Genomic DNA, 26,913 nt, shown 5'->3' on the forward strand with positions numbered 1-26,913 from the left:
CTTCATCATACTGTGTTATATTTTTCTTGTTAATACTGGAATGTCTTATTCATGCTCCGTGTGGTTCTATTTTGGTTTTCATATATCTGGCTTATCATCACCCTGGTTGTATTTTACTTCTGAAAGTACAACTTTTCCGTTTGATATAGAAAAAAAAAGACAAATACAGCAGGCTCACCTGGGTGATATAATCTTCCACTCTTCAGCACTCTATCGAACACTCATTGGGAAGGTGTAAGATGCATAGGTAAACAAAGTTTTCTTCGATTCTTTATCAGTCCTGCTTTGTTTATTTAGGTATGTGACGATAAAAAAAAATCGAATGCAAACGCATAAACATAAATACGACTCCAGCGTTCAAGCGAAGAATAAATGCACACAGAATGTCAACTTTCCAATTTGAAGAAAAGTTGTCATTGCCATTTTTATAAGTATACGATACTTTATTTTTTGAGCGTATAACTTGTTGAGTTTAACGGATATGTTTGTATAACATGAAAGGTGGGAGATTGGATCGTTGATGAAGGAGTTTTCTTTGATAAAATCAGTAACATCTTTTCAACAATATGCTTTTCATATTCTGTTCCCTATAGCCGTGTTTGAAATTCGTTTCTCCTGTTACTTTTCTTTGTTCTGGTTTTCAATAATTTAGCTACTCTTACAAGCTACACGTACAAAAATGATTCACGGAAATTTTGCTGCTCGTATGTACAAGATTGATTTATTTTCGTTCAGACTATCATTCAAAATTCAATAGCTTACCTACGGTAATTCCTAACTAGTCGTTCGTAACGTATAGTGATGATGGCAAGCAGCTTCCAGATTAAGGTGAAACGGGACGCCGTGTTATTTTTCCTATCTTTCCTCTCTCTCTAACAATTTGCCTCGCGATTTTGAAGATCGTAATCTCGATTTCTATCGTACAGATGAGGCTGAAAATCAATCAGCATGTGCAGTACAAGTGAGCATACACAATGATAGGTTTTTGTTGCAAAATATGAAGTAGAATCTGAGATTACCATCTTAGTAGCAACAGAGCAATGGCGGATATTTACCCGACCGTCCCGTCCGCCCTTAAACTGAAAGCCTTTTCTTGTTTTTTTTTGTTAGATGAAAATTGACAATTTCATGGACTGGATTTGAACGTTAGATGGTGTTTTTGTAGAACAACGGTTGCAATGGAAGATGTCTGATCGATGGAAACCGTCGTCTACTGTTTACTGCTATCATTTGTCCAGGGAAGCTAGCTCGGCGTAGTTCGTCGTCAGTAACGGCATTTTGGCGGTGTAGATTTGGGATGTCGCGTAGCCACTGGGCGCCGCTTGTGACGTACTGAGCATACTGTCGTACGTGTTGGGAGTGAAGTCCCGCAAAGGCAGTCTTGTGTAGATGTTCGGCGACGTTGTCCGTACCGGAAGAACGGTCGTTGTCGTCGTCCCCGATGGATTAGTGCTACCGTAAGCACTCCGAACCGGGGAGTTGTAGATCGCATAGCTCGGGTTGGTCGTAAGCGATAGTTCACCAAACTAAAAATAAACATAAATTATGGATTATGCCGACAAAGTAACAAATGAATCTATGATAGAAATCTTTCATTAAAGAATGCATCTTCATTATTGGCTATTTCTGGATTAACCAATAGCCATATAGTCAACACGTACCTTTTTCATCCCGTTTCCGGTGGGGGACACATGCGTCGGCGAATAAGCCGTCACCATTGACGGTAGCACAGGCGTTGGTGTGAATTTCAGCCGTTCTGTGTCCAGCACCAGCCGCTCGAACTGCTTCTCATCGTCATCCTCACTGTTCTCGTGCGGTATCACATCCGGATTCTTGTCGTCAATACTCGAATGGCTTCCGATGTTACGACTCAATGGCTCTGCACTGCCTTTGTCTTGTTCAGTCGTAGCCGTTGGGTGATGTTTCTTCTGGAACAGAGAGCATAGATAAGAAGGCAGTGAGACCCCCACAATTTGAGTTCTTATGGATATTTGCTGTAGGGTGCATAATAATTGCAGTAGTATGTACAGCCCTTCTTTCCATACCAAATACGTAATCTACTTTGGAAAGCAAGTTCTAATAAAATCATTAACTCTCGAGCGATCGCGCTGCTGTATTTTGTACAACAAGCTGAAAACTCATACTTTTTGTACTCAGCATTAGCATGGTGCTGACAGTAGTGGCCAACCGCGCGAGTTACGAAAGGTTAACAATTTGGCTGGAATTCTGAAAGAAGTTTTGACACATAACCCAACAAACATTTTTGCTGTATAAGAGTGAAACAAACGACTTTTAAGCAAACTTTAGCTTAAGAAACTGCTATTCAATTAGTTCTGTTACTTGGGAAACGTACTAACAACACAGTAAAACCGTTCAGCACTAAAATGTGTAAGCCCTACTCATAACTGCATAATTTCCAGACCACACAAAAATGTGTTACAGTTACACATTCTCAAAAACAGCTCGTACACTCGTCTAGATGCGAAATGTCGATATTTTTTTGTTTTCCAAGGTCACTAGTAAACCTAGCTAGATTGCTGTACAAAAAATTTTGCGAATTTAACGATTTTGCGGATACAGGAGCTGATTTTGTGAATGTGCAAGGGTTACACATTTTTGGTTTAGTCTGGAAATTATGCAATTTAGTGCTGAGCGGCGTTAGCGTGAACACATATTAACAAAGTTGCGTGTAGAGTGGGTCAACGTTGTATGGAGAAAATTTAAATTTGATCGCATCAACCCGGAACAAGGTTTTTTCAATCCATATTAGAGTTCAAAACAACTGTGAAAAATTTGGAAGCGAATGGTTGCGTGCCCGTATTCCGCATTGCGATTGTAATTTGTATGGAACTTAGTAATGGGAAAACGTCCTTTTTTGCATTTTACTCATAAGTTGAATTCTTTTGTCTAATACCGTGGATACTCAGTTATGGATCACACACGGTTACGGATTAATTCGATGTTTACGGTCAAATGTCGCCTCACTGCACAGCATGACATAACATAGCATAATCTTCATAGCATAAACACTATACTATGCAACGTCATGCCATGCTAAGCTGCAACATAAGACCGTAAACATCGAATTGATCCGTAACCGTGTGTGATCCATAACTGTGTATCCACGGTACCATGTAACTTATGACGTTAAAGTATAGCCTAGGATATGCCGAAAGTTTTTGCCGAAGACCGCAAAGTGATCCGACGCTTGTGAAAAAAAGTAATTTGCTTGGTAACTTAGGACAAAAATTAAGATTTTATTATTGATGTAATTCCTTTACATGTTAAATGTTATGCACCACTGGGCAATCTGTACATTATAACTTTTTTCACAAGTGTCGGATCACTTTGCGGTCTCCGGCAAAGTTTTTCGGCATATCCTTGGCTATACTTCAACATCTTTGTTAGATCGTTTTAGAGGAAAAAAAATATTTATTAGAAAAATGCAAAAAATCACGTTTTCCCATACAAAATTCCATACAAATTTCAATCCATGCAATCGCGAATAAGCAACCAATCGCTCCCAAATTTTACACAGTTGTTTTAGACGCTAAAAAGAATCGAAATATCTTTGTTCCAAAAAATCGACTTTGTTGACCTAGTCTAATCAACACCCTTAGGGCCGATTTCTTCACCCGGGCTTAAATTTTAAACCAGGCTTAGCAAAATTTTAAGCCGGGCTTAACTTTTTTTCAATTTCTTCACCTCGGCTTAACCCCTAAACCCGGTTTAACAAAGCTACGGTTTACGTTAAGTGTGGCTTATTTTAAGCGGTGCTCTGAGGTGGCTTAGCAGCGCTAAGCCAGGCTTAAGCCGCAAATTGTAGAGTTTGGTTTTCTTCACCTGCTCCATGGAGATTTTTTTTAAACAGCAGAAAACATTTTCAATAAAACATGTTCACTTAGGAACGATACAATTGTGGATATGGATGGAGGCGATGATAAAGAAAATGATAATCGACAGCCGGCTCGTCGTCAATATAAAACATTCAACATCGGTTTTTGGGACAATCAAGTTTTTACATTTGATTGAAAGTCTTCAAAAAGGCACCGTGTTGATAATTTTAGAAATTTGTTATCCTGATTTGGAAGCCGAAAGTACATTTGCATTGAAGTTTCTATTTATTTTAATCCGGTCCTTCCATAATTTCAGGTCACAATAAACATATTTTTGTCTCTTATGATTCAAACGATATTATTTTTTTAACAAACAAACTTAGAATGACATTCAAAAAAAATGTCTTCTAATTTATACACTAGTTTCTTACAAATGTTTAGCCCATCGAATATTCAACATGTTGACTCATAATTTCAAAAATAAAAAGTATTATTCGTGGTGTACTTCTAAACATGACTTATTCTGAATACCTAATAGGGTGACGTTGGATATTATTGGCTTGTTTGTTTTCTTCGTCGGGGGTTTTTTGTCGACCAAAATGCCTGAAATATGACCATAATATGATATTATCATTCAGCTTACTTTGGAAGGATTTGAGGCCAACTTTGAGTTCAATAGGTTTCGAAAGCCTCCCATGACGAAGAGAACAAAACTGCTGAAAATACGTAAGTTCCCCTATCTAAAATTGACGCAAGTGGCTTTTAAATATCTTTTTGCAATTCAGCACTATGAAATTTGATTTATACCTGCCGTATCACAACGGACTAGTTATCACAACTGATTTCGGTTGTATTATGAATCATAGTGCAATTGTTTGGTCCACAACCAGAGTTGTCACAGCAAGAGCTTGCCAAATTGTCACGGTTATAGTACAGCTTGCTTGATCAAAATTTACTGTCTAGCATGATGGAACACATGCTAAACTGCTGTACCGTTCACAGGAAACACGCAAGTTCTACCAGAAGCTCAACGCATCCCGCAAAGGCTACGTGCCGCAAGCCGAAATCTGCAGGGATAAGGACGGGAGCCTCCTGACGGACAAACGTGAGGTGATCGAAAGGTGGAAGCAGCACTTCAACGAGCACCTGAATGGCGAAGAGAATGTAGGCACAGAGGACCAAGGCAGCGGAGGAAATGACTATGTTGGTGCAGCAGAGGACGGGAACGAACCAACTCCCACGCTGAGGGAAATTAAGGATGCCATCCACCAGCTCAAAAACAACAAAGCGGCTGGTAAGGACGGTATCGCAGCAGAACTCATCAAAATGGGCCCGGAAAAGTTGGCCACCTGTCTGCACCAGTTAGTAGTCAAGAATTTAGTATCTCACTAGTGTCGTAGCCAAAAATTCAGTCTGCGAAGGGGTTTTCGACGATCAATGATACCTTTTTCATTATTTGACACTCTGTTCCTGAAGCAAATTCGGTTGAGTTCGATGTCTACCGAGTACCGGTCGTTGAAGCGGATGATGACCTGGATTGGGTGAATGGAGACGACGCCGCCTTTTTCGATTTCGACACGGCGAACGAGTCGGATTTTCATGGATTCCCAAAATTCGCTCCTCTTTGACCGGCGTCTTTTAACACAGAGCAGTACCTAAATGCCTTCATGGGCTAGCATGCTTCAGAAGCTAATGGGAGCATTAGTATTTAGCAATTAAATTTTTTTACTGCACAGCAGCGTGCACTAAGGGGATTCAGGTGGCCAAAAATCGAAAATTGACTTCATTCAATTGGAGAATTACCTTCGGTAGTTGAAAGTAGACCACTTGGACCAGTAAACCCTAGAATATTAGTTTGCTACTCCCCATACTTATCGAGATATTGGTAGCAGAATAAGACCATTGCCGATTTTTGATAAAACGAATGAAATGTTCAACTTTGCATATCTTTGGCTTAAATGAAACATGTCATACTCTTAAAGTTGTTTCTAAAAGCTTGCTTATAAACCTTTCGAATGACGTATCAGACGTAGAAATGTTGATTGTTCAACTATTAAATGATATTTAAAAAAATCAAATTTTCTCCATACAGACCGCTCCATACAAAAAAAGTTTCGCAAAGTTTCGCTTCGGGACCACTTCTATGTCTTTGTTTAGGATCCCTAGGAGACATTGAAATCAAATTTGGCTGCTACTAGCTGCTATTCTGTAATTCCAATCAAGCTGTCGGCGATGATTGAGATATTGCTATATAAAATCACTCTATTGGCCATTAAATACCTCTGAGGAAACATTTGGTCGTCATGGCTGCTTTTCTCAGTAGATCAATCATAAAGCAGTCTAAATCTGGTCTTGGATCTCTTAGCGAAGCGTGGTTTTACGAATTAGAATACATTTTGTTAATTGGAACAGAAATCCTGAAACGCCTAAAAGTATGCAATACCCTTATTATTTCAGCTGTTTAAGGACAAACGTCTTGAAATCCCGCTTCAACATTGCATCAAAACTTCAGACGCACAAATCTCAAGAAACTAGCTTCAAACAACAATGCATTTTATTATTCTGTTCTTGCTCACTTGTAATTAGCTTAAAATAAAAAGCTCAGATGCGCTGGTTTTGAAATCGTGAGTAGGTGCCAAAGTCGGCCATTGTGGCGGCCATTTTGGGATTCCAACAAGTCTGTCCTTAAGACTGTCGTGTTAAAACAACCTATTCAACATGTTTTTCATCTTTTTCAGGCATAAACCCTATGAATAGGAGCAAGAATTATGAAATTCACGCGAACATATTTTTGGCCACCTGTTTGTATGGAGCCGCCCCATAGTGGCGTGGTGGCCCCCTGAATCATTCTTTTCGTCGGCGTATACGGCAATGAATATTTTTAGTTTTTATCCCGTTATTACAGTACAAATGACAAAAAAACTCAAATGAAATCGATTATAATAGCCACGTGCAACATTTCCATACTAACAAAACGGTGGTTTTTACAAGTTTTGAGCAATAAAACCACTGAATTATTTCTGCATCTTCACACTCGCCGCAGCAAGTGAGCACCCAGGTAACCAATAAGCATTTAAATAAGCAGTTTCAAAACTGCATTCCACGTGCTTACTGCTTTATAATAGCAGTTCGACTGCTAAGCTGCCCTAAATAAGCAATCGGACTGCTGCTTAACATCTGACAGCTGTTGCGTAGCATTTGAAATGCTCGATATACATGTTTTGGTTAAGTAGCATCTGAACTGCTACTTTAATGCCACAAAACTGCTAGGAGAGACGAATGATGCTTAAAGTGCAACACAACAACACGATAACAACGTTCTAATTTATGAGTCACGACTGTAGGACCGGCATCATTCGAGTATCTTTTTAGTCATAGGCAGCATACGAAGGCAATTAATGAAAGTAAAGGGGCATTTTGTGAATAAATTTCCTTTGATCCGTTTCCCCGCATATTATCTGATCATCTATAGATCATACTGTAGCATGCTTCTGTTACATCATCAACCCGAGGGTCGAGGGATCGAATCCCGGTTTCGCAGAAATTAGCCAAAAAAAACTAATAACCTTCCATAACGTGCCCCAAACATCAAAAGTTGCACAAGAGAACGAGAGACAAAAATGAGAAGAGAATGGGAGGAGAATAGGTATGAAGCGGGGAAAATGAGCAGGGCGAAAATGACAATCGGAGGGACAGGAAGGTTAAGCATTTAATCAGCCGTATATCGGGCCAAAACCTGCATTTTAGTAGCACTTATGGCGCATAGTACAGCAGATTGGCATTAAGTAACCTGCTGTAAAGGCGCATATATTGCTAAATAAATGCCACTTTATCTGCTTATTGATTACCTGGGCATTTTATTTCTGAAATTAGCGGGATGTCATATTCGGCGAAGTAGTGTGTTTTACCATTATTTATAACTTTGTAGAATATGAGAAAAATGTAGAAAACATCTTAGAAAGCTATTGCGCAAAAACCCTTTTCAAAAGGCCGATGATAAAAAACGTAACGTATCTTGAGAAGTAACGGAGTTACAAACTTAGCATCTTCGTCAAAGTTGCTCCAAACAATATTTTCTACAATTTTTGTGAAGACACCAACCGTGTATCTTAAGAAATAAAAAAACATAAATTTTCTATCTCACTTTTAGGGGGATTGATCATTTTTCACAATAGTTCAAAAGAAGCTCCTTATCATAGTGAAAAATATTCTTGAAGACACCATGACACTTAACATCCTAGTTAAAAAGTTATAAATTAAGCGCGCTAAAATAAAACCTGATGAATCTGCAAAGTTGTTAATGTCAAAATATGTTTGAAATAATTGAAAATCTTCTGAAGGCAAGTAGAACTAATCCCATATTTAACAGGAGATTTGATTTTTGCTTAATTATTGCAAACAAAATAACTATCGAAGTGTCGTGGTTTAACCACAGTGGTTTAACTAAAAGATAAACGAATAAACAAAACGGTTCACAGCGGTGGTACTTTATGGCACACTTGCAACAGTGGTGAAAAGTAGGCCGTTTCACCACACTTTAGGCTATTGAAAAGTGAAATTTTTCCAACTTCCAGCCTTATGAACAAACGCCTTGAAATCCCGCTTCAACAATGCATCAGAACTTAAGGTTGAAGGATTCGTCATTGATATAATCGTAATCCAAAAGCAGTTTTCTCGTTCAAAGCTGAAAATTCCGCAGTGAAAATATATTCACTGTATTGCGGATTCAGAATGGAGTACAGTGAATATATTTTCAGTACGAACATTCAAGTTTTGAGCGAGAAAACTGCTTTTGAATTTTCAATGATGACGATTATATCAATGACGAATCCTTCAACCTTAAGGCGCACAAATCGCAAGAAACAAGCTAAAAACAATGGTGAATTTTTTATTTTGTTCTTGCTCACATGTAAAAAGCTTAAAATAAGATCAGGTGCACTTTACGAAGAAATTTGTGCGCTCAAAATCGTAAGTAGGTTTGGTATCCTAACAAATCTGTCCTTATGCAGGTAACGAAAATGTACGTTTTCTATTCTACTTACCTTCGTTTTAAACTTGACGAAAATGATTATGCAAATGGCTACGAGGAAGAGCGTCACAGCTGCTCCAACTAGTGCTCCAAGTAGTGGTGTCAACTGAACTAGGACAGCCTTGGATGGGGCTGAAAAAATCCGAAACGCAGAAAAAGAAGGTAGGTAAGATACAGATAATGAATCAAGTATTTGTATTTTTTTTTCTTTGAGTAGCATTAGGACAGTAGCGGTTGCACTGTTGTCTTGAGGGCGGATCCTGATTTTTAATACTTTGAATTCACTTACCTGTACGTAGCAAAGGAGCAGGCAAGGTTTGAGCCTTAACACGGTAACTAGTAGGAGCTGTACCTTGAAGATTGAATGGCGTTATCTGTTCAGCAGGTTGAGAAGAAAAGTATGTGTGATCATTTATGATAGAAAAATAACGTTGAATTAGTTTCCAAATACCTTTATGATGAACTTGGTGTCACTAGGAAGCTTCTTCAGTAGCATTTCTGGTCCTTGATACGTGATGCTGAGGAGAAGTTTCTTCGTATGTTCGTCAAATATCTGTTACAATTGCAAATAAAAAACATATTCTCATATGGAATTTTTTTTTTTAATTATTATACTACAACAAAAACAACAATTACGTTACAGTTTTATGATTCTGCTAAAAAAAAAACAAAAGAAATTATGAATGAACAAAAAAGTTGTCGACTCAGTTTTTTTGTCACTGATTTAAAATATTAGTTTTGATGCTTTTGTTTAGCTTGTATAACGATTGAGTGACTTACGTCAATATGGAACTGCTGTGGAATTCCTCCGTCCTTTCCAGCTATGCATGATACATGCACTGTGTAAGCGGTTACATTTGATATCGTACAACTTTTAATTGGATCGGGTACGTCTATGTTCGAGATAAACGAGAAAAAGGACACAGGTTTATAATTACGTAAACATGTATATACCTATGCGATGTATTGATTCAAGTACTTTAGTATTAACACTCCTTTGGCATAAAGGTCATTTTTAACCCAAACCGTACACTATACGTCAGCGTGCTGCTGCCAACGTGATGCAAAAGGAAGGTTAAAAAAATAAAATTTATAGAGGGCCCATCAATTCTTTCTGTATACAAAGAATAATAATAGGAAGAAACCGGTGGTTAATGTAAACTGGGTGATGGTTTTTTAAGACAAACAAATTAGGATCTTAGAATCAATTATGATACAACCATAGTCTATCATAGTCTATGTATTGCTAACATCACTGTCGCAAAACCCGGGTAGAGGGGAAATACTGACGATCTTAACGTGATATTGGTTTGATTGATATAAGAGATAAAAGATCTGAAAATAATATCTGAAAAATGTTCCTGGAACATCTGAACAATATCAAAATTTGATATTTCAACATCAAACGAATAGCTTGCTGCTATTGGTTAGATCTTGCAAGATCTAATTCTGATCTGATGATGGTGTTCCAGGAGTAAATTTTAGATATTATTTTCAGATCTTTTATCTCTTATATCAATCAAACCAATATCACATTTTGATCTCAATATAAATATATGCTACATATTACACAGCGCAACATTTTTTTGTCCCAAGAGCAAACTTATGTGTCTCCGAAGGATTTTGGGCCGCTGAATCCGAATCCGGGCTCAGATTTGATCCAACACGTCACAATTTTGAGCTATACCTCAATTTATAGGGCAAAATATGCGATTTTGGGCTTTTTTGACTGCAAGCCATTAGGCATGGAAATATTTTTTTTAAGCAATCAAAAGGTTAATTGGTCAATTAACATCTAAATTAACGACTCATGCAAAATGTTTCGTTTTACTCAATCAAATTTAATAGCATTTAATTTAAAAGCATTTTATGTTAGTATGAGAACTTGCATGCAACTTTTGGAGGATGACTTGTATGGGAAATATCGTACCTAACATAAATCGCTTAAAACTATCAAATTCGATTTGGTAAAACGAAATATTTTGCATGAGTCGTTAATTTAGATGCTAATTGACCAATTAACCTTTAATTGATTAAAAAAAAATATTTCCAAGCTTTATAACTTGCAGTCAAAAAAGCCCAAAATCGCATATTTTGCCCTATAAATTGAGGTATAGCTCAAAATTGTGACGTGTTGGAGCAAATCTGAGCCGAGGATTCAGCGGCCAAAAATCTGTCAGAGACACATAAGTTTGCTCTTGAGACAGACCAAAAGTAAATTTTTGTTACGCTGTGTTATTGAACTCTTTCCCTCTACCCGGGAAAGACCACTAGAGGGGGTAGTGCGGGATCGTCAAATAGAGGCAAACAAGATTCTAGCTTTATCGGGTTCCCAATGATCGATCTACGTATACTCAAATACTCTCAACAAGGGATGAACAATAGAAAATATATTCAAACATCAGTTTGTAGTTGAGCATTCATCAAATGGATACTCACCGGCCACAAGTATGTGATAAAGACAGTGGCCACTTTGGCCGTATGCATTTGTAGCTGTGCAGGTAATTGTACCGAAATTGGTGAACGATTCAATCCGATACAAATACAACTGTCCATCAACGAGGTCCGGCTTTGGCGGCTCGGGTTTCCTTCGGAATGTTAGCTTCTGGTTTGGTCCGACCAGCATGTTCTGACTGCTCCCACTGGATGGGGAAGAAGCGGACGACGATGCAGATGATGATCGGTGATGATGATGAAGATGGTCCCCGAGGGATGCTGATGACGATGATGATGCTGCGGAAGATACTGCCGGGATTAGATGATCCTGCTGTTGTAGAAGTGGTTCGTTGAACTCTGCGTTCGTATACGGAGGCAGCTCGACCATGCTTTCCAGTGAGTTATTGAATTGCCACCGAAAAAGCAAGTTGTGCTAGAAGTGGAAGTAAGGTATGTTTAGTTAATAATGGACCAACAGTTAAGGAACACGAGATGCAAATGAATAAATTACCATTGGATTTGCGTCGATGTCGCAAGTGATGTTTACTGTTTGTTTAACAGCAGCACGCATTATTTGCGCTTCTGATTTACAAACCGGAGGATCTGCGGAGAGAGTGTAAAAGAGGACAATGAATGTGACGTGTCCATTGTTAAACAACTTACATAGTGTTGAGCTATTATTATATAGTAGTCTATTTGAAAACAGTTAAGAACAGATAAAAATAACCGTAAAGGATCATAATAGACTATTTTTCCAATCATTGGCTAAATATGAAAACTGAAGAACGTGCTTATGAGTATATGTCATATGAGTAATTATAAGGCAGTAAATGTAGGATGCAAACGGTATTAATAGTAATAATATATAATTACATTTGATATCTAAATAGAGTTGATTGCTATTGACGGTCCCGAGCGTATTGGCCGCTTTGCACATGTACTCGCCATGGGTCGCCCTCGTTATGCTCTGCAGCACCAACGTCTGGTTAGAGATGATAATGCCTCGCGCTGATTGTAGCAGTTTATTCTGAAATGGTGTGGTGTTCAATCGAAGGATTCAATATAAATCAATGTTATTAACTACATCTGAAATAGTTTATGATGTGTTTTTGTTGATTGACTAAGTTGTATTTGATAATATTACATAAAATATATATATCATCCTATTGGAAAATGAAGCAATTACGATTGATTCCGTTTGTTATCATACGTGCTCACTTCTAACGGAAAATTCAAAAACATGAATCCTTCGTTTTGGTTAGGATGAAATTGAGAGAACCCTGCTGAACGCATGTAATACAAGTCTCCCTATATAATTCTTATCTCTAATCACGCAAGTTTTATCCTTACATTGTGGAACCATTCGATTTTTTTCGCTGGTGGGTTCGCTTTGATGTCACACTCCAGGTACACGTCCGATCCTTCCATCAGGTTTTGAGAATCGAGTGGCGCCCCGAGCGATAAGGATATCACCGGCACATCTGGGAAAACAAGAAACACAAACAGGTATAAATATTTGAGTTGTATTTTTGTTGAACCGAGTCTCACATCTGTCCGTGACAACATCTGCGTTTTTCGTGCATACTTACGCTTCACGTCGAGCACATGGGAATCCTTGAGACGGATCGTTGCCCCCTCGGATTCGGGATACTCGATTGAGCATGTAATTGATTTTTCATTATCTTCCGGCCCGGGCACAAATACCAGCTCTGATACGGTCACGTTTCCATCGTTGGATGTCTGAGCGTGCATAAAGAGGAACAAGGTGAAGAGTGCTATTACTTTGGAATTAAGCTAGGATACTGGAATGTTTGTTCAAATTTAAACAACATTAGGATTCAAATCCTATTTAATTTGAACATTTTCATTAGGGAAGATTCAAATATTACGTTCATCGTTTTTCGGGTTTTCCAGACCCCCCCCCCCCTCTGTCAGGCAATTTTCCTATAGCCAATACACGTACTGTCACACTTTTCTAGACCCCCCCTCGCCCCTCCCCCCAAATAATGGACGTAATTTTTGAACGTTCCCTTACCAAACTCTTGAAATAATTTTCTGAACACATTATCGGCATTTCAAAAGCAAGACTCGTGCACTTACCGTTTGGGACGACCCCCGAATAGTGGTTGCACCCTTGCTCCACATGATGTTGGGTGACGGCCTACTGCCAGCGGTGTGACACGATACCTGCGTTTTGATTCCGGCCGTTAGCGTTTCTCGGAGGCCCTGCATGGTGATGAACAACGGTGGCACTACGAACGGAAACAATATTTAAATGGATTTAAAAAATAATTGCGCTGAAGCTACTGAATCGATTTTGAGAAACATTCAAGGAAATATTGTAAAACATTGATGAATTTAATCATCAATAAGGAATAAATTTTCACTATGATCATAATAGGGGTATTGCTGTGTGCGTTCAAGATGCAAACGGTCCCCAAACGCGGTAACACAGTGTTACCAAAGGCAACTTAGCAACCATGAGCCTCTGCACGAATTTGCCCTGTCCTGCTCACTTCCACAGAAAGCTTGAAAACAGCGCGCACAGTAAAAGTCAAATTTGACTTTTACTGTGCGCGCTGTTATTAAACTTTCTGTGGGAGTGAGCAGTAGGCCAGATTCGTGCAGAGGCTCATAGTCAAAACCATCGCCAACCTAGGATTCAAAAGCTCCCACTGACATCGGGTTACTTGTTAGAACATCTTACCTATAAGTGTAGAATTAGCATAAGTTAAAATACACATAAATACAAACAAAAAAAAAAAAAACATCTTACCGCATTTCGTGCTCCCGCATTTGATATTTGCATATCGAATGCACACAGCAATACTCACAAAACAGATTAAATTGCTGCGTAAGCCATGATTTTCTGCTTATTTGAAATGTTTCATGATTTTGCGAATGAAATAATCAAATATTGCCTTGGTGGTCGCGACGTTTAATCAGTTTAAACAGTTTACGCTGTTCTTCTTCTTCTTCTTGCTTCTGTTTGCTGTTTGTGCTAACAAACAGCGGAAAATGGCGCAGCGAACTAGCGCTATATTGCCAGTTAATTTTTGGTTTATACTCAATTAGAGTTTACTTTCTGGTGAGCACGCCGCGAACACGACCGAGCGTGTCGATCGCTGCAGTCGTACTGAGTTTACGCTGTTAAGTGAATCCCCCTAATATGTATCTATTTTTCTATTGATTTGAATGTTTTAAAACAGTAGATATACTTACAGTTCAATGTCAATTTCACGTTCGTGGAAAGTGGTGGGACAACATGTCCGTTACTGGCTTGGCACGTATAGACCTGTGGAATGTTATGAAAGATTAATTATTAGATTAGATTCAATACCTCCTCACAAAACTAAAGCTTAATTAATAAAGCAAGAGCTCTTTAACCCTCTACTTCCCATGGTTGCTCTAGAGCACCATCGATTTTCGACGAACTCGAAACAAATGGAATTAGATGGATAGGATCCAAATATGACTGTAACCTCCTAAAGGCTATTCAACTTGTAATTACTTGTTTCAATAGTGGAACTATTAATAAACAATCAAAAACCTATTGATTTACAACTATTTTTCTTTCATTGATTTCGAAAAATTAAGTCAATTTGCAAAAACTTGCTCCAGCACTTTTTTCTAAAACGCTTTTTTGGCACAGAAATAGTCGTTCAAAGTCGTGGGAAGGAAAGGGTTGTTAAAGTTTACTTGCGCAAAGTTGCTTTGCGTATAAGTAATGATTCGGGAAAAACTTCGACTGTATTTTTTGTCTGCTAGTCTATAATTTTTTCAAGTCCTAGTCGTCAATATAACGATCATTCTTACACGAAAGAAGATTACGAACGTAAATATAAAATAGACTTTCGTTTCGTTCGTTCATTCGTTTAGAGTTTCCTAGCTTTCCTACTCAATTTCCCCTCGCCAAATCGTGTCCATACAGGTAAAATCCTCTATGATAAGTCGCTTTCTTCGTCGCACGGTACGGCGGAAAATAGTGTGGTTAGAATATTGTCGGTATATGCTTAATGCTCGGTTGGTCGATTGCATGGTGGCAACTCTGCTCCGGACCAGGAGGTTAATTGGAGGTGTTTGTTGTTACAACTTTGTGGTAGATTTTTTATTGGTTTTTCTTTCTCGCCTTATTCCACGAAGTTGTAATCCGTTTATAGCTCACCGTGTAGACACCTCAACGCCATCGCCACCATGCTTGGTTTACTTTGTTCGACTGTTATTAGTTTTTTACGACTTCTTTTGACCGATAAGTAGTTATGGTATCGGTTCAGATCTGTTTCATTGACTTTAATGTTGGATCAGTTGGGTATAATCTGCCGTGGCGATGAAATGTGTGTAGATTGTATTGAAATACTTACTGAGTTCAAATCACTGCGGGTCAATTTTTCCAAGTAGAGAACGTTTTTGACCGTTCCGTCTGGAAGAATGATGAAGGAATCGTCTAGCAGTGCGTGCTCCTTCCACCAGGTCACTTTGGGAGTAGGGACGCCGCCACTGGACACGCACGTTAGATTTATGTCCACATTTTCCTTGTAGGGTCCTACTGTACTATCCATAACTGCGGCTCCTAGCTCATCTAGGATAGTCACTTTGGATGGAGGAACTGAAATGAAAAGTATTTAACCGTGATTTTGATGAATGTAATGTTGTTCAGTAATTTCAAAACTGTTCAGAAACTTCAAAACTGAAACAACGAACACTTTTCGTCTTTACTATTCTCACACGAAAGGATTAGCGACAATGTTAGAGAAGATTTACTTACCGAGTACGTCCAGGTCTATCCGACAGTTCCGCGTCGGTGACTTTTGAAAATCTACCCGACACCTGGAATAAAACCAATGAAAAATATAAATTACGTATAAGTATTAGATTTAAAAAAAAATCAGATTAAGTAATTTTTCATTTATTTTTATATGTTATTTACATCACTCATTTGAGATGTACGCTGCAGTATTTCGTGCATGTATATTCAACTTCGGAAAACAATCTTGTCACAAAGTACACTGTTGAAGTACTCACCGATAAAGTCCAGCGTCTTCTTGTTTGATATTTTTTATCCTCAACGCCGGCGGGTTGGTTTCGTAGTAGAAGTATGCCTTCGACTTGAGCACAGCCTCGTCCGACCAATGAATCGCCTGCTGCAGGCTTTTTCCTCGGGCATCAAAACTGCAAAAAGTTTAGAATAAATGTATATAAATGATCAATTACATTAAACATTGCTTTAAAATACAGATTTATTGCTAATTTGTTAAAATTCAATTTTGCTAATTTGTTAAAATTCAATTTTGTGTATTTGTTAAAATCCAATTTTGTGTATACACTCATGACTGAGGTTGTCAATTAAATGTGTATTTTATCAGAGGTTCCATAAGCAAACGTGATAGAGCGACCTCCTTGACTTGTAATGTCCGCATATTGTTAGAAAGGACTTTCGGAAGATAGCTTAGAAACTATGGAGTAACCTTCGCCGAGAAGGTACCCACAATACCAAAAACAACGAGATTTCAACAGATACGAAAACCAACGTCGACCAACTAAACAACTTCTCCACTGACGGACATCAACAACTGCGAACAAGAACCGTACAACAAAACCCTAAACCTGCGCGAGATTTTTCTTGACTACACCAATTCATCGTATCAAATTAAACCTCATGTTGCTGCAAATAACCCTTGAAGTGACCTAACTGGGTGCCCCAAGCTTGTATAAAAAAAAACACATGTCAAAAAGTTCAATGGGTCCCCTTCTCATTTCGTTCTATATGATGCAACGATGCTCTGGTCAAATTTTCAGTTCAATCGGTTAACATTTGGGCGATGCTATACTCGTTTGAAGTTTGTATGGAAGTTTATATGGGAAAACGTCATTTTTGCATGTTTCTCTTCAGAGGCTCCATTTTTTCTTAAATTATATAGAATTATAGCTTAGGATATGCCAAAAAACTTTATCGAAGACCGCAACGTTATCAGACACTTATGAAAAAAGCTATAGGTCAGACAATACACGCTCAATCAGTGAGATTTTATTGCTATTGTTATTCCTCTACGTGTTGAATGTTAAGCACCACCAGATGGTCTGTAAGTAATATCTTTTCTCACAAGCTTCAGATGACTTCGCGGCCTTCGACAAAGTTTTTCGGTACATATAAGGATATACAGTGCGAGAAATAAGTATAAAGACAGAGCCGTTTTCCATACAAAATAATCATGTTTAGGGATCAAAATCTCTTTTTCTAGCGATTCGATTGTTACGGAATTTTGCCTGCAATCTTAAAATAACTAGAATTTTGGATAGAAATATAAATCATCATCCATGAAAACGTTTATATCGACTTTTCAGATTCAAATAAATATAAAGACACATTTTTATATGGAAATCAGTGTCTTTATATTTATTTGAATCTGAAAAGTCGATATAAACGTTTTCATGGATGATGATTTATATTTCTAGCCAAAATTCTAGTTATTTTAAGGTTGCAGACAAAATTCCATAACAATCGAATCGCTAGAAAAAGAGATTTTGATCCCTAAACATGATTATTTTGTATGGAAAACGGCTCTGTCTTTATACTTATTTCTCGCACTGTAGTTCAATATAATTGGTCATGTTTTTTTTATTTTTTATTCCTGTTCGGGTCTGTCACTGCGACCAGTTTTAGTAGTGCATGTCGCATTACTCAATTGCCATTGAAGGGCAATAAAGTATCGATTTTGATACAGTTTTTGTTTTGTTTTCTTATGTGCTCCAGGATCAATATAGAAAACAAAACAAGAGTACTGATAATTGGCCATGTATCGGAAACCTAAAGTTGGTTAACTTAGTTTTATTCAGAGACCGTAAGCCACCACGATACCAGTGACAAGGACTAAATACTTGATTCCTTGAATTGCCTGAACGCATATTCCAAAATTGGAAAAGTAGGACGACACTAGGTTTCGGTAGATTTTACTCCGTAACGCAACACGAAAAGGTGATCTACCCAGTATCCACGTTACGGGCTCCGGTAACGATCGAGCATCTTTGAAACCCCCTCACCCTCAACCATTCATCCATCAGCACGGGTCGCCTGACACCTTGGATTGGGATTCCCTGTTTGGTGGACTTTAACCCCCGGAACAGGGGGTCCGTAGTGCTATTCTAAGCCAGCAGCTACACGGCATTTTAACAACCCCTCGCGAGAAAAATGCAAAAAACGAAGTTTTTTCATATAAACAAATATACAAACTTCAAATTGGTTTAACACCGCCCAAATATTGACGGATTGAGCTGAAAATTTGACCAGAGCACCGTGGTGTTATATAGAACGAAATGAGAAGGGGGCCCATCGAAGTATTTGACATGTGGTATTTTGAGCCACGCTAGGACAATGATATTGAATATTTTCATATTGTCAATAAATTTCTTCAGGATTCTCAGCGGGTGAAATCGATTAAGGTGAAAGTGGTTATTCAACTAGAAAAAAAAACATGAGTTGTGCCCAGTTGACTTTGATATGAATTTTTGATTAGGGTGCCTGTACCAGTTATCGCACTACCTAAGGAAAACTACGTCTACAAAAATAAGAAGAAGACCGACGAATGTCGTCGATATGTCAAATGATAGATTTGTTTTCATACTTTACAGGAAAAATATTAAATCTGAGCCAAGCCCACTTTTACTATTTATTACGGCGTGTGCCAATGATAGGAACCCTGTACCAGTTATGGGCATACTTTTTAATTTCGGTTCCACTTCGCACTATTTACATGCATTCCTTATGGGGTTTGCCATAACTGGTACACTATGGCGAAATAGGGTGCAAGGAGGCCGAAAAGTTAAGGAAAATGATTTATTTCTACCATAATTTGAGCAAATTGTGAAGTTTGAATGATTGCAATCATCTTTTGTGATCGTGATCTATTGGTCACTAATTTTTGCTTGATGATTTGCATCGTTAAAGGTTGAAAAACAACTATGGCGAATTTGAGGTACTATAGCCATAACTGGTACACTGAGCCTATTTGAATTCTTATCGCTCCTGCAAAGTTCATCGTTTTCACGTAATCGTTCGGTAAATAACAACATGCTATACCGTACAACAATCGTACTCAGCGCTTCAAATAACGACGATAAGACGATTGTTGATTGTATAGAGTATAGTATGTACATCTCCCTGTGATGAAAAGCTTTCAGCTCTACGTCTGTCTGTCGATGCTCCCCTGTCGAGTTCAGATTTCATGATAAGGTCACGCACATTTGTTAAGTAATCAATTTTCCTGGACACATTGGTTTGCGATGAAACAGATCGGTGGCTCAGGCGAACAAACTGTCATTAAATTTGAAATCAGTAACAAATTTTGAAAACGACGTATAATCAATGGTATAGCATTGGTTATACGTCGTTTTCAAAATTTGTTACTGAAATAGTCATTGCTTCTTCAATATCACCGACGATGTCGTCATCATCGCATTTGGTCAATGTTGAGCGAAATTGTTGGCAATGGGTTGTCCCGCTTTTAACGGAAACTGAGTAAGAAAACAAAGGATTTTTCGATTTCTGCACAGGGAAAAATTTCTACTCAGTGGCTGAGTTGGTCTTACTCAGAAATCGAAAAATCCTTTGTTTTCTTACTCAGTTTCCGTTAAAAGCGGGACAACCCATTGCCAATGGGTTGTCCCACTTTTAGCCGAAACTGAGTAAGAAAACAAAGGATTTTTCGATTTATGAGTAAGGCCAACTCAGTCATTGAGTAGAATTTTTTCTCGGTGTGAGTAAGACCAACTCAGCCACTGAGTAGAGATTTTTCCCTGTGTTCCTATCTGATTCCAGAACACTGTAAATGTTAATTAAATGCTTCTGATTGGAAACAAGTTGAGAATTTTTGCATTGTCTTTTTTATAGCATGTTACACGCTAAAACCGCTCAACACTAAATACTCAATATTTTTAGGTAATCTTCGATATAACGCACCCTTGATATAGCGAATTCGATATAACGCACATTTTGCTTCGATATAACGTACAACATTGAAAAATTTCATTTTTTCCAGTAATAACCCCCACATAAACTACGAAACCACTTAAATTCAACGTTTTGTTGCAGCATTACCCTTTTTACCCACAATTAGCGCAAATTGCGGAAAAAATTGTTTAAGTTATATCGAAGCAAAATGTACGTTACATCGAAACACAAAAAACGAAATGACCGCGAAAACTTATGTTTCTCAACATTAGTTTTGCGAATTTCACCGAAATCATTATTAAATAATTTTGGGGTTAATTTCACATCGAATCTATCAACACTAGCATAAAAAATATTAAAAAAAATTCTACTTCGATATAACGTAGGTAGGGGGATTAGGGGCATAATGGACACCCGGGGCGAAATGGACACCCCTGTTTTTGACGAAACCGTTGATTTTTATGTAAAACTTTCAATGCATAAGTGTAAAGGAACATGTCATTGTCCTATTTTTCACAAGTACCCTTTATATTCCTTCAAAATAACCAAAATATCATTGAAATTGAAGTATGTTTTTCATATGGTGGATTTCTTATAATTTCGAAGCAGCGCAAATAAGGTATTACGAGTGATTGAGTGTGTCCACCATACAAACAAGTGAATTGTTAGCTTATCTACATGTATACGTAGATTTAGCAATGGATGAAGTATTATATTTTTGATCAGAATACACTGAAAATAGCAATTTCAATGTTGTAGTCTATTCGGGGCGAAATGAACACTGGCAATTATGAATGGATGTACGTGCGTTGCATAATGTTAGGCGTTTTAGAGAGTTTGAAAATATTCAATCCGATTATTTTAGCCTAAAATTTATTTAATTAACTTTGAAGTTATGTAAACTTATCTAAGATGGAGTATTATATCTGTGGTATTGATCTCCGTTGGCAAATTACTTAACTGGTCGATATACTCAAAGATACAGCATAAAATATGCAGGGGTGTCCATTATGCCCCGATGGGTGTCCATTTCGCCCCGTACCTTTGCTGCCAGCCCCAAAAAACACACGGTTTTCAATTCATTATTTCTTCACAATAATGACATTCTACCAGCTGTAAATGATTGAAATACTTAGGAAACAAGTTAAAGTTGCAAGCTAACTGATAATATGTTAAGTTTTTGTCTGTTATACAGGCCTAACATACTCATTTGCTTAGGGTGTCCATTATGCCCCTAATCCCCCTACACTTCGATATTATGTACAGAGATTTTTTTTGTACGTTATACCGAAGACCACTGTACTCATAAGACCACAAACAATGTGTAAGTCGCACTTTCCCAAAATCAACATTTTCACTGTTTTGGATGTGAAATGTCTATATGTCTACATATTTTTTGTTCATCAACGAAGAGTATCGTACAAAAAATATTGTAAATTTTTATATTTTGTCTCGCATCTACACATTTTTGGCAAGGTCTGGAAATTATGTATGTTATATAAGTAGGTCACATTCACATTTCAGTGCTGAGTGGTTTTATTGCAAAATATATCAATTTTTTTTTGAATCATTAAGGGGTTTCACTAAACAGCATAAATTTCTTAGTAAGCCATGAGTTTCTGCTCTTTGAAATGTTTCAAGAACTTGCGAATGAAGATTGCTTTGTTGAACGAGTCGTTTGTTCAGGATTATATTTGCGGAGCAGTTTACGCTGTTTAGTGAATCCCTTCAGGGGCTTACGTAAGGAAATTTCACGATTTTTTTTGAGAACCCAAATATTTTTGTATGACGCGAAAGATTTCTCAAACCTCCCTCCCCCCATTAACCCTTACATAATTAATAGACAGCCTCTTACTGTGTAATCAAAAGTATTAAGGGCTTATTAATGTCACACGGAGGCACGAAAGTGCTTGAAAGTGAATTCTTCCCACCAAACTTCGGCGTAGCGTCAAGTCAACTTTAAGGTGTTGGAGTCGATCTTGGGTTATTCCCGTTTGCTTTCATATGCTCTCTAAAATAAAAGTACTCATTTTTAGTAAACATCCATGCAGCACGAAGAATGTGTAGCATTCGCACATTTTTTAAATTGCTCGTACGCAGAAATTTTTGAAAAATATCAATATTTTTCGGTATTTGAAGGTGGTTTATAAAGAATGGGAATCACATGCCTAATAAGGGAACCAATATCCTATTTATTTTATTTTTCAGGTTCTCTACACAATTACACAACTCAATGTGAGGAGAGAGGTTACTATAGTTAGTATTACCCTATAGGGTTTTGATGCTAGTGATCTACCCTTTGCATATAGTGGACTTTGTACAGAAAAACCAAATAAAATAAAACAAAAGGGTCCGTAATAGGAAGACTTTGAAGGGTATACTATTGGCAACATCGGCACCGAGGCAGATAACATAAAAATCAAAGGGTAGGTATCAATGTTGCTTGATATTTGTAAACAATACTATTATGGACCCGGGGATGTCCATTCCAGGCTATGTCGTAGGAAAAATTCCAAATTCACACTTTACTGGAATAATTTATTGATGCCATGTACACTCCCGATCAAAAGTTTGGGGTCCCCCTGTTAAGAACATGTCGTTTTTTCAGGCCCATATCTCCGCCAATTTGTGTCCGATTTCAAAACCCTAGGTCTTATTCAAAAGATAATGAGTCAAAGAAACATTGAACATGATTTAAGTGAAATTTTCCCTTAATCCAAAGTTGCAAAATTTTCTAAAAAATGAATATAAACTTACGGCAGTGTCGCTGGAAATTAGGTCGACCAAATTTTAAGATGAGAGCGGTAATATATCCTATTTTCTATTAGCTTTCAACTACTTTTTGCCGAACTTGCCTAAAAAATCTAGGAAATAAGTTATTAAGTAAATTAACTCTTGATATCAACGACCAAAAGTTTGGGGTCACTCCTCATTATAATGTATCAGCCAAAAGTTTGGGGTCACTATGGTAAAACATGGAAAGGTGATTTGATGATATCTTCGTCATCTATTGTTCAATTTTACTTTTTTTTGGATCATTTCAAAGATAATTAACCAAATTTACGTTTGATGTTTTTAATTTGAGGTATTCAACAATTTTCATATATAAAAATGTTATGTAAAGCTTACACATTTCACCACATTTAAAAAAAGAAGGGAATTTTACGTTAAGTTTTAGCATGTAATTTTTAACAAATATGTGTGATTCAATGTCTATGTAGTATATAAGTACCATTCATTATATTTCAAATGAGCCAAGAAATTGGTTAAAGGATGACAAAGATATCAACAAATCACTTTTGCATATTTTACGATAGTGACCCCAAACTTTTGGCCAATACACCATTTTGAGGGGTGACCCCAAACTTTTGGTCAATGACATCAAGAGTTAAATAACTTAATAACTTATTTTCTAGATTGTTTAGCTAAGTTCGGTAAAAAGTAGTTGAAAGCTAATAGAAAATAGGTTATACATATTACCGCTTTTGTCTGAAAATTTGGTCGACCCAATTTCCAGCGACACTGTCGTAAATTTATATTATTAAAAAAAAATGGTAACTTTGGCTTTAGTTTACATATGAATATTTTTGAAAAAAAAAACCATTTAAAATATGTACAAAGTTTCTTTGACCTATTATATTTTTAATGAGATCTAGGGTTTTAAAATCGGACGCTAATGGGCGGAGATATGGGCCTAAAAAATTATATGTTTTTGAGGGGGTGACCCCAAACTTTTGATCGGGAGTGTACATGTTTTATGTTTTTAACATGAAGAGGGCGCATGAAACTTGTTATCAAAATTCATTTTAAGACAATGCTTAGAAGCAAACTTCGGTTCTATAAAGGAACCATTACTAGCATCGAAACCCTCCAAAAGCTAGATTTCACAAACACTGGCGTGTGTGAGAAATTCTTTATTACACCACCAAACCTAACCGCAAAATGCTTGACAGTTCTCAGGTTATTTTGACAGATTATACACTAGACGAATAAGACACCAAATATCTTCTACTTTACCGACCTTGTTGCCGTCCTTTTCTTGCTCATGTTACGTCTGTCAAAATTCCCTGATAATTGTCAATCATTGTCAATACTAAGTTGATTGGTGCAATGAAGAATTGCCAAATTGGAGTGGAATTCGCGAAAAAGCTACTCGTCCTCACCGAGAAGACAAATATTTCTCACTCACGTCAGTATTTGTAAAGTCTAGCTTTTGGAATTCAGTAAAAATTCCACTCGGCAAGAATCGATAATTTATTAATTATTTATATCAGAACCCTGTTTAAGCTTGTTCATTCAATATCTTGAGATCTTCATTATCTGTAAAACTTCAAATACGTGTGGGTGAAAAATAAACCATTTTGCGTGATTTTACCATATAAATTTTATTTAAAACAATAGTTTTTCCAAAATAAGACACCAACATTTGTTTCTACACGTTCCCTCTACATATGCAATCCACATTCACCAGTTAGAGAGAAAGCAATCTGTCGCTCATTTCACTTAAATTTATTTATAGTCCACTTGAGAGTCCATCATCATCATTATTTGCACTTGGTTCTGTTCCTGGTGTGAACTGATGTTAGCGTATAAATGGCCACATGTACCACATTGTCAGACCCCTATTTTGCCACTGTCGTTTACAAGCTAAAAGGGCTCTATTAACCCTTAAGCGCCCGTAAACGAGGCAGTGGTTTTTTACCTTTTCTAATTATGGGAAACTATTTGTGCTTTCGTAATAATTTTTGTGCATGAATCTTCGATCCAAAATTGGGAAGATCATGCAGGTTCAACAACTTACGAGTAAATTGGCTTGCTGTTGCCTTCCTTGTACCAGATGATTAGAGTCACCTTGTCACTCATGAGTGTCATCGTAGTGGGGAGCAGATCGCACGGAAGTGATACGTCCAGTCCGACAGCCGTTTGAACTTCAAACAGTGGTCCTGCAAAGATAGAAAAAAGGAATATATATTACTTTGAAATTCGCATAAATGAAAAAAGCACACACCAAGATCAGCTTAATGTTTTACAGAGGACAATGTGAAAATTCGTTTAACATCTAAAGTTTATCAAACAAGCTACAACTGGTGAAGGCCCGAATATTATAACGGTTGTGTGATCGATACATAGGTTTTCATGCTCAATTTGATCAACTTTCAAATTCCATGCAATTTGCTATTGTTTTCTTTGATCACGACAACGAATTACTCTTTAATATAAAAACTGATAAGCTAATTAGCAAGACGGTCTTGCCAAGACCATTATGAGGATTTCTGGATTCGAATCTTGGTGCAGACCTGGGAATGATAGGCGAATAATAAAATGGTCAATTGATAGAAAAAATCATAGCTGCAGTATAAGTGCTCAAAGTCTCAAAGAACATTTTAAGGATTAGATTCGGTTTCAGGTGAGATATCGCTTTGAAAAGAAGAAGATCTACATTTTTAAGTAAAAAATTTTTGGGGATTGTAAACTTTTGCATAAACGCATTATTCAAGGAAGTTAAAACGTATAGTATAAGTGGATGTAAGATTTTATCATTTTAAATTTTCTTTTAATTTACGTATCGTTATTAATTTGTAATTGTCAGGGCGATGCATATGTATGGAACATCGTTGAATTTTTGACTCTTTCGTTAAAGGGCACCTTTAAGGATTACGCTTCAGGTGCACTGCTTCGCATCGAATTCATCTGCTTTCCATTTCAAGGTATGGTGGAGATACGGGAAAGGAAAACAATTTACAGATCTCTGATCTCTCGTTTTAGCTTATGGCTTGGCTCTCAGAGAAAATGAGTGATATGAAAAACGTGTCTGTCAACCCGAGCGATGAGCCGTGCATGGAACGTGATATTGTAGGCGCTTCGTTTGTCGATGCTATAGTAAATTAACTTGACTGTTTTTTTTTTTCGTCGCCTTCCATCATCGTCTGGCGTCTATTGGGGTCACGATGTGACGATTTGTCTTTTTGGTGCATTTAGGATCACAACTGGCAGGAAAGAGTTAATTAATTCATATTTATGCACATCACCACCATAGCTGTAGCATATAGCATTTGAGACGTTGTTATCTTATTTTCACAGCTTTGCTTTTACATTTGACAGACTATATGAACTGCATTTTGAACGGTATCAATTTTCTAATAAGCTACATAATATAAAACATTATAATTTTTAGCTAGTGATTCAAAGCATCTGGTTAAATATTATATGTTCATATTACAGAGAGCTTAGAAGAAAGATTAAACTTGATAGGGTATACGCTCCCTTATCAGGTATCAATAGGTCGGCTCCAGAGAAACGTTCTCATTCATTTGAGAAATTTGTGTTATCGCCATGAATACAAGTCTATTCATCATCTACCTGAGGGAGAGTGAAAGGAATAAAGGATGGGATGGGAAAAAAGCAGGTACTAGGGGAATAGAATCGTCACCCTAGAAGAGGACACTAACGCATAAACGTACCACAATGGGATCATACAGCGTCCTGAAAAGGCCACTTAAATACGCATAACGTGTAAAGAGACCCAACAGCTCTTTACCACAACAGGACAAGAACAACAGAGCGTCCAAAACTCGGAAACGCATTTTCGCAGTCACATATCAAATGATACGAAGTTCCAGAATCGGATGCACACTGCACAGCTATCACATACAAATGATCTAGCACGC

At 37.4% G+C, this 26,913-nt stretch overlaps 1 protein-coding gene across 2 annotated transcripts in view; it reads right to left on the reverse strand.

Moving 5' to 3' along the window:
- Positions 1-416: 416 nt before the first annotated feature.
- LOC115262186 (hemicentin-2) overlaps positions 417-26,913 on the reverse strand; it is a 116,296-nt gene continuing 89,799 nt past the window's right edge. For both annotated transcript variants that reach the window (XM_062858447.1, XM_062858448.1), the window contains exons 3-19: positions 25,047-25,188; positions 16,324-16,470; positions 16,067-16,128; positions 15,663-15,907; positions 14,524-14,596; positions 13,402-13,553; positions 12,891-13,041; positions 12,652-12,782; positions 12,175-12,328; positions 11,813-11,904; positions 11,305-11,734; positions 9,646-9,758; positions 9,317-9,418; positions 9,155-9,239; positions 8,879-8,997; positions 1,662-1,928; positions 417-1,526 (exon numbers count right to left, since the gene is read on the reverse strand). In XM_062858447.1, coding sequence (XP_062714431.1) covers positions 1,227-1,526; positions 1,662-1,928; positions 8,879-8,997; positions 9,155-9,239; positions 9,317-9,418; positions 9,646-9,758; positions 11,305-11,734; positions 11,813-11,904; positions 12,175-12,328; positions 12,652-12,782; positions 12,891-13,041; positions 13,402-13,553; positions 14,524-14,596; positions 15,663-15,907; positions 16,067-16,128; positions 16,324-16,470; positions 25,047-25,188 — 2,765 coding nt within the window. In that variant the 3' untranslated portion in view covers positions 417-1,226. The remainder of the gene's footprint in view (positions 1,527-1,661; positions 1,929-8,878; positions 8,998-9,154; positions 9,240-9,316; positions 9,419-9,645; positions 9,759-11,304; positions 11,735-11,812; positions 11,905-12,174; positions 12,329-12,651; positions 12,783-12,890; positions 13,042-13,401; positions 13,554-14,523; positions 14,597-15,662; positions 15,908-16,066; positions 16,129-16,323; positions 16,471-25,046; positions 25,189-26,913) is intronic.

The sequence above is a fragment of the Aedes albopictus genome, chromosome 3, assembly GCF_035046485.1.
Source record: "Aedes albopictus strain Foshan chromosome 3, AalbF5, whole genome shotgun sequence".
Classification (NCBI taxonomy): Eukaryota; Metazoa; Arthropoda; class Insecta; order Diptera; family Culicidae; genus Aedes; species Aedes albopictus.